Source organism: Leptonychotes weddellii, chromosome 15 (assembly GCF_054177405.1).
Source record: "Leptonychotes weddellii isolate Sample4059 chromosome 15, ASM5417740v2, whole genome shotgun sequence".
Taxonomy (NCBI): Eukaryota; Metazoa; Chordata; class Mammalia; order Carnivora; family Phocidae; genus Leptonychotes; species Leptonychotes weddellii.
In genome coordinates this window covers 10045907-10055086 of record NC_138383.1, presented here as the reverse complement: position 1 = coordinate 10055086, position 9180 = coordinate 10045907, and the positions used below count along the sequence as shown (strand labels likewise).

General features: G+C 35.0%; 2 protein-coding genes across 2 annotated transcripts in view; one reads left to right on the top strand and one right to left on the bottom strand.

Moving 5' to 3' along the window:
* Nucleotides 1-9180, top strand: part of LOC115940510 (ATP-binding cassette sub-family A member 10-like) — a 587693-nt gene that overhangs the window by 44755 nt on the left and 533758 nt on the right. The gene's annotated exons all lie outside the window — the stretch shown is intronic.
* Nucleotides 7539-9180, bottom strand: part of ABCA5 (ATP binding cassette subfamily A member 5) — a 58225-nt gene continuing 56583 nt past the window's right edge. Inside the window, exon 34 of the mRNA XM_081805932.1 lies at nt 7539-8511. Coding sequence (XP_081662058.1) covers nt 8404-8511 — 108 coding nt within the window. The 3' untranslated portion in view covers nt 7539-8403. The remainder of the gene's footprint in view (nt 8512-9180) is intronic.

Below are 9180 nucleotides of genomic sequence, written 5' to 3'. Positions count from 1 at the left end.
TTTTGAATAAAAAATCTGCCACATTTCCAATGTGAGATTCATTCTCCCCCAGCACAGAGAATGTGCATTTAAATTGTAAATTATTACTCGAAATTCTTTTGACTTTCAATTAGACTAAAATGACCAAGAAACTTTCAGTGGCTTTTTTATGCAACTCAGTTCTCATCTTTTTTTCCTCAGTGATCTGATAGGCTTTGTATCTTCAACTGCATGGGAACATCCATGAGGGCCAACACAAGACCCTCGGTGTGCATCTTATAATAACAATATATATGACTATAGGAGCCATAAGTCAGATAGTATTTGTAGAATTTCTTTAAAGGTTCTTACCTTGAACTTCAAAATGTAAGCAAGGCTATACCAACGTGTGGATCTGCCATACTGTCTTCATAGGTATTTATGTTCATCTCGGGAACTCACTTCAAATATTCATAATGTAGGCTTGAAAATAGGGATGCCACCTCCCCCAAAAGAAACAGTCCTAGATTGGGAACCTCATTAAGAAATGGGTTAAGAACAGCAGATAAACAACCTAACATGTAATAAGAAAAATCACAAAATAATCAAAATCTAAGAGTAACTCAAAATAGCACTGAAAACTTCATTATGCACACAAAGACCTTCAGAATAAGTTTGTAGATAGTCTATCAAACCCTGAATGTTTATTTTAAAAATGAGATTTTAACACCTGAAACTAATATAACATTGTATGTCAACTATACTTTAATAATAACTTTTTAGAAGAAAAGAAAAAAATTAGAATTGAAAAGATGTGTCTATTAACTCAATCCGAGTGAACCAGAACCAGGAACCCACCTCCCTTGAGCAGAGTATGAAGCATTACCTGCATATGGAAAAACGACAGAATAGTGTTAAAGACAACTTTTCCAATGAAAATTTTGGATAAATGAATTGAATCTATTTTTAATCCAAATGCATTAAATCAATGTTCTCAAAGAGGGAGATCTTGCCCTCAAGGGGACATTTGACAAAATTGAAGCATTTTTTTTTTAATTGTGCTACTGGCATTTAACAGGAAGAGCCAGGGATGCTGCTAAATATCCTACAAAGCACAGGGCAGCCTACCACTTCACTCCCCAACACATACAACAAAGAAGGATCCAGTCCAACTATCAATAGAGCCAAGGTTAAGATACTTGGCATTAAACAATAATAAATCATCTTTGTGCAAAATTGATAACAAAAAATCCAGTATACTTTGGACAGTAAAGGGAAAATGAGAAATTATTCTCCAGTAGAGCATTATTTGTGTTGCATTTTGCTATATCCCCTCTGCAGCAAAACGTCTCACCAAGGCCTCCAATAATACTAACCACTTCTTGTTCATCTAGTCTGATGTCAAGAGTAGACAGTGCCATGTTCTTTGGGATATCCAGCTGATCCAAATCTCTTTGGAATATGTTGAGGGTGGGAGAACTCTAGCCTAACCTTAGGGCAAGACTGAAATGTACACTTTCGACCATTCCATATTAATGCAAAATCTTCCTGATTCTCTTTCTGATTGGAATAGAAAAAGCACTGGTCAAATAAATCACTGGTTGAATCCCATATGACAGAAGCTGTTCTTAATCTGCTCTTGCAAAACAGCATTATCTGGCTAGCGTGCTAAATAAGAGCTACTATTTGGTTGAGTTTTCAGTAGATAGTCATCTTCCAGAATCTGGTTTTTGCAGGGGCAAGATTAGTATATTAAAATGCAGATGTAATAAAGGCCACTTCTACCTGCATCTTTAATTTCTTCCATTCTCTCTCCATTCCCCACTCCCAAAATGAAATATTGTTTTTATTTCCTATCCTGGCTGAGAAGAGGGCAGTTTTAGAGGTTTCTGTTTGGTCTTCCCCACTGTACTAGGTTGAATAGTGTCCCCTTCTCAAAATTCCTCTTTCCTGAGACCTATTTCTAAATAGTGTCTTTGCAGATATAACTAGTTAAGATGAGGTCATATTGGAGTAGGTTGAGCCCTCAATCTGAAATGACTGGTGCCCTTAGAAGGGAACACACACCAAGATAGATTCACAAGGAAGATGGCCATGTGACAAGATTGGGGTCACGCAACTGCTATCTAGGGAACTCCAAGGACTTCAGGCAACTACCATAAGCTAGAAAAGAGGCATGGAACTGACTCTCTCTGATCCCCCAAGAAGGATCCAACCCTGCCAACACCTCGAATGTGGCCTCCAGAACTCTGAGAATAAAATTTGTGATCTTAAGTCACTCAATTTGTGGCACTTTGTTATGGCAACCTTAGGAAACAAATACACCTATTGTAATAGTTCTTATCCAAGCCAAGGAAACATGTCCAAGTTATGCCAACTCTCATGTCTATTCCAATTATATATTCTGAAACTAGACATGAACACCAGTTGGATCTATAGACTAGTAGACTCACTATGAACTGGAGCTAAGCCAAGATTTTATTACCTGGCCCTCAAATGCCCCAACTGTGACACAGGGGCCATGATGATGCTTTGGGTCTCTGTATCAATTTCTTTCCTATGTCCAATGTACCTTAAAATGTTTGGGTATTCCCCTTTCCCACTGTATAATTACTTGGGTTAATGGCCAGAGATCCCTTTGGAGGAGGTCTACAGGGATAGATACCATGTACACTTGCCATGATATCGCTATTTCTGTACCTAGTGATGTAATGACTGCAGACCATCAGCTCAGAGGACAGCTTCCACTAACTTTAGAGTGATGTTGGTGTGTCCCTCACTAGCACATTCCTTGTTGCTTTTAACTTAACCCTCGACTGTGTTCTCCAGTCTCATAGTAAACCGCATGCCCAATTTTCTGAATCTTTTCACTCTTTTTTCATCACGTACCATGGCTTTTTGGCATTTGTGACATCAGATGGGCCACTGCTTTTTTTATGCTTCTAGGAGCTATTTTAGCATGTTCACATCTCCTGGGGTTCTTGGCAGGGTGTTAAAAATCCTGCATGCCCAAAAGTGCTCCCAAAGAAATATTCTTTCTTATCTAACTTTATGTTTGGCACCACTACATCAAGTACCCTCAGAATCCAATCCTATGTATACTGTCCTAGCTCCTGTGGGTAGATATGGCGAGGTCCTACAGCTCCTGCATGGGACTGTCCCTTTCTTCCCTCAGCAAACCCCGCGTAACTTTGGCCAAGTTATTTTATAACTTAACCCTTGTTGGATGAGTGAACATCAACTAAATAATAATTACACAAGAATCATGTGGTGAAAAAAACTACAAGCCAAAACATAAACAAGAAAATCAGCTTTCAAAGTATCTTCTCCTACAACTATGTGACAGACTTTATATTAATAGGTAAGAATTAGATAAATTGATCCAAAGCAATGGTATCATTCTGTTAGTAAAATGACCACAGTATTATGGTTAATGCACATGTAAGAACTACAAAACAAAAAGGAAAATAAAATTGCAATCCAAGTGAGGGATTCATTTAGCTAGTCTTTAATTGAGAAAGGTACGCTATAGTCACAACACAGAACTTGAAAAACCCTATTATCATAAATTTCAATGAAAACTAACAATAAAACTTAAGTGATATCTTGTCATAGAGAAAAATACTGGGTCACAAAAACCTGCAACTTAGTTAAGGCACAGCTGAAAGCTCAGTCAAAGCTTGAACATAAAAGAAGGGCCACCTGGACAGCTGCTGGGAAACTCATAATCCAGATATGCTCATATTAGCATTTGGTTTACTTCATAGATAGTCCCTGATCCGTTCCAATCATTAACTGAGCAACCTAACCACCATCCATGTCTTAATTTCCAGTTATCAAGAGGTAAACTTTGGTGACCTGAGATGGCCCTTTTATTAGTAAATGTGTAACCCTGGGCAGATATATGTGTAGAGATGGTGGAAAAAAATTACTTCAAATTATTATATTAACACTTTTTTTGAATCCTGCATTTATGCAATTGTGAAGTAAACCTTTTAATCATGTAGTTTTGTGTATGTTGTCCATTTTTAAGACGTTTGAAATTAAGTTTATTTGCTTAATTAAAAAAGGTGATTAGATTTGCAAGTGTATCTTAGGTTCTTGGGAAGAATTTGTCCATTAAATTTAAAATCTTGTCCAAGTGTTTGGGAGAATCAAAGTTATTCAAAAAATTCTAAGGAAATTAATAAGTATATAAGTAGTGTTAAGTATTTGGGAATAATTTAATCTGTTAAATGTAATAAAATGTAAATGAAAGTGGTTGCTTTATATTTTCACAAAATAGAATTGAGATAAAAAGATTTACAAGAATACCCTGTTTGGGGCGCCTGGGTAGCTCAGTCGTTAAGCATCTGCCTTTGGCTCAGGTCATGATCCCAGGGTTCTGGGATCAAGTCCCACATCGGGTTCCTTGCTCGGCGGGGAGCCTGCTTCTCCCTCTCCCTCTGCTGCTGCCCCTGCTTGCTCTCTCACACAAATAAATAAATAAAATCTTAAAAAAGAAAAAGGGAATACTCTGTTTAAGCTTAAATTATAAATGTGAATTAAAACACAAGTACTGTCAATGTTCCCATTGTACTTGGAAACTCCCAACAGATACTAAAACAATAATTACTAACAATCTTAGTGCCAGGTTTTTTCTTCATTTTTAATGAGTCACTCGTTATTCATTTATCAACACTAAATTTAAAAAAATCCATTTTAGTATACAAAACGAAAGGTTATCTTAAATGTTCAGTTCTTAAAGCTTATTACTAATATAATATTTATTTTTCTTGAAGAGTAGCATTGAGAATTACTTACATATAACACATTATGAATAAAAAATAAGTAAACTTTTACCTTAGAAGAATAGCTGATATAAAAATTATTCACCTGAGAAATCATTCTTTCATTGTATGTAATATGTTCTTTCAGGAGAGAAAATGAAAAATGGATGTTAGCAATATTAAAAATACATTAAGTTATGATAAGCATTCCTGTTTTTCAAAAAACAATGCCTATTTATGAAAATACAGAATGGTATTTCATGAAACTCATAGTACAATCAGAATGAAATGTATGACCAACAGAACAATAGAAACAAGGACATATCTACCCTAAGTAGAATTAATTGTGCTCCAATAAAAGTATTAGTAACACTAGCAAAGCATTTGTGCTATTATAGTTACATAAGTATTGATCTTCCCCGTACTAGATTGTAAGATCTTACAGGGCCAAAATGGATAGTCATCTTTCTATCCAAAGAACCCACTGCTTGAAAGATCGTCACTAAAACGGTCTGTTGAATTAAATTTCTCTAAAAATATTTTAATGATTAAAATCAAAATATTGATTTAAGGTAGCTTGTGCCAATTTAAAAGAAAAATGTTTTTAAAGAAAACCTACAGCCTTTTGTTGTTCTCTACTGGAAATGAACTCGAAAAAAAATTAAGAGCCCACAAAATGAAATGTAAAGTACACTCACATAGTGTTTTCATTGTTACCATCTGCTTGGTTCCTAACAGCTGCAGACAAAGGTTCGCCTTATCAGTCAGTAACCAGAGTCACTCAGTAAAATCCAGGCTTCACTTTTAAAATTTGATTGTAGACAGAAAGTATAAACTAGGTGGTGCTGTTTTTTCCAACTTTTGCCTAATGTATGTATTTATATTTATTATTGGTATAGAAAAAATTTTAAGATCAGTAATTTAAGACATTTTGAAATAAAATGTGTTCAAAAACATGAACTGTCCACTGTAAATAAAGATAAACTTCCTATTTGACTTTTTGTCTCCTTTTTTTCACCCCAATTACCCTTGCTTTCCTAAGTATTAGTTAAATTATACTTCTGGAATTTAAATAAGAACTCTAAAAACTTAAACTTCTGATTAGGAAAGATTTTACTATTGTAAAAATGGAATATTCCTACATATAATTTAATTCATGATCAAAATATATTCACTCTGTAAAAACTAAAAAAAAAATAATTAAAGTGTCTTTAAAAAAATTGCTTACAGGAGCACAATAGTCCAGTAACTGAACAAACATAATGGATAAGAACATGATTACAACTACTCAGCACAACCTCAACTTTCACTTCCCTTTACGTTGGTCACACGTTCATTCACAGATGTACAGTGAATCATTGTGCAGAAGCAGGTAATGTTCTCAGTTAGCCAAGCTCTATTTAAAATAACATATTTTCCTCAGTATAGTCAGGTCCTAAGAAACTACCTTTTCAATGACTGTCTGAGATCGCTTTGTTTCTTACACTGAGTTTAAGTACTCCAGGCAATACACGGCTATGAAAACATACCCCCCCAAAAAAGCCCCTGGGTATTTATATGAATACTAGATACTGAAAGGGATCTCTTTAAATTTATGGCACCATTTAGCCGTGACTTGTTTACAAGATGCAATGTGCTATTTAATTATCTACAAAGGTAAAGATTTTCTTTCAAATGCATCTTGAGTTGTATTCATTATGCAGTACTAAAGTTCAGTAAAAGTCACAATTTTATTACTAAAGGTGTAAAAGTGAGATTCTCAGGTGAAGAATCCAAAAGCTTGGTATTATGAGGCAAGTGGCTGTTAGCTGCTGATAGAACATTAAAAACTAGTGCCAACTAAATCTTACAAGGAGAAATAACTTAGCTGTGGGTTGTAAAATCCAAGCACAGACCGTAAAACAGCTCATTTAGATGAGTGACAGATTAGATCAGATTATCTCTGACTGATAAGCTATCAGAGATAGCTGGAAAAGTAGGTATCTTTAGGAATGTGTACAGCAGTTGCCAAAACAATGGGGGAAAAGTATCAGTCATGGACCTTGCTCAGAAAGGAATGCTATTTTAAATCAGCTGCTAGAGCCTAAAACCACAGATGTTTTATTACACAGTAGTGTTAAAAGTTCATTAAGTTGGGGCGCCTGGGTGGCTCAGTCGTTAAGCATCTGCCTTCGGCTCAGGTCATGATCCCAGGGTCCTGGGATCGAGCCCCGCATCGGGCTCCCTGCTCCGTGGGAAGCCTGCTTCTCCCTCTCCCACTCCCCCTGCTTGTGTTCCCTCTCTCGCTGTGTCTCTGTCAAATAAATAAAATCTTTAAAAAAAAAAAAAAGTTCATTAAGTTTACCTAAGTTAAAGAGTTAACAGTATTTCAGTAAAGGATTTGGCTATTTAAAGTAACTCAGTACCAAATTCTTCTGTTGTTGCTGTTGTTTTTTCTGACTCTTTATAATGCAAAAATCACACTCCCAACATATTTGTCTTTGCGAGTTAGTAACTTTCATTCATCTGGTTGAAATAGAATGTCAGCTGGTATTATTTATATTACATTTTACCTATAGTCCACACATGGGTTCTACAAGGAAGTATTTCCAAGATTACATTAACCATAACCTTACTTCAACTCTGACAGTAAAATTCTGGTTTCTCATTAAAGTGAATTATGTATAGTTTACTTCTAATCCTTAACTTAACCCCCAAAGGTTTATTTATCTCCCACCATGTTCCAAAGTAAATCTGAAGTGAGTTACTAAGTAAATCTACACATACTTTAAACTATAAAGGAGAGATTCAAATAAAGTTTACCAACAAAAATGATTACTCAACAAATTATTTTATTCTATAATATAATGTGCCCTTTGGGAGAAAGATGACAAAAAAATTTATATATTCCATGAGGGGTACAGGAAAAGGTATGGCCGATTCTTCCAACTGTGTAGATGATGTCATTCTAACTGCAATCAGGCTATTACATAATAAGACTCTAGACAAAGTCTTCCTTTAATTATAATTTAAAAACCTGTGAATTTTACTGGAAGCAAAAGAACTGTTTCTTCAAAGACCTAAATCACCTATGTCTAACATCACCTAATAGAACAGGGTCTCATTTCATTTATTATGATGAATGAGTGCCACCTAGCAGATGTCACCTCCTGCAAACTCCACCTTCACAGAGACTACCTGGTATTTATTGCTTTCTGGGATGCCAACCTCCTCTCAGAGTTTCTTTAGAAATTAAAAAGGAGAAGCAAGAAACTTTTGCTTTATATTTCTTTTCTATGTATTATTTATGTATTAGTTCTTTTTGTTTAGACTGGGATATCACATACTTACGTAACAAGATGGTATAAATTTAAAAATAAAGATAACCGTTAAAGATAAAATTATTCTATCACTATTTCTTTAAATCATAAATTTAAAAGCACTGTTTTTGAAAGGTAAAAAAGCAAATATTCGACCTCACATACAGACTACAGTTCAATATACTTCATGTACAAACATGCAGTTTCAATTATTTATATACAAGTTTTATTTAAAGAAAAGCAAAACACAAAACCACAGCATTTCAATCAAGGAACTTAGGAAAATCCCAAGTGCTTTCATGGTTCTTCAGTTACCACTCAAATAATATACCTTTTAAGCCAGAGTTAAAGAAATCCAGTAAGCAGACTGAACTGCTTCAAAACACTACTCTGTCTTCCTGTGTTCTTTCCCACCAAAGTGTGCTGTTTAAAGTTCCACAACTGCTATCTTCTTCCTCTTGTTCTTTAGTGAGTTCTACAAAAACCTAAATGAAAGTAAATAAATGAATACAGTATTCTGTATTGTAATTATCTCAAATAATTTTTAATTAAATAAAAAACACTGTAAGGCTCCATCTACATACATTAACCATTCAACTATCAAGAGATATGTTGGCATTAATATTATTTAAACAAAATAACCTCCTTTCATCACATACAAAGTTGAATGCTATAAGGATTAAGATTGTTTTTTGATAAATATATAAGTAGCAGTCATAAAAAATAATTTATAAATATTTAGCAATGTAACTTCAGATATATGAAATAACATCAAAAACACCCATTTTCTTTACTAAAGAAACAATATTGAGTTTTTCAAAATAAGCAGATGGAGAGCCTAAAGTTGTTTAAGATTATACAAAGTTTAGGCATATTGTATAACAATTTGTCTCTGGTTCATAAATACCCTCCCTCTCCAGTATAAATCTAAATAATTAGGGGCACCTGCGTAGCTCAGTTGGTTAAGCTTCCAACTCTTGGTTTCAGCTCAGGTCATGATCTCAGTGTCATGAGATCAGCCAAGCCCCATGTGGCTCCGCTCTCAGCGGGGAGTCTGCTTCCCCTCCCCCTCTTCACCTCCCCTCACTCGCACACATTTTCTCTCTCTCAAATAAATCTTTAAAAATAAATAAATAGGGGCGCCTGGGTGGCTC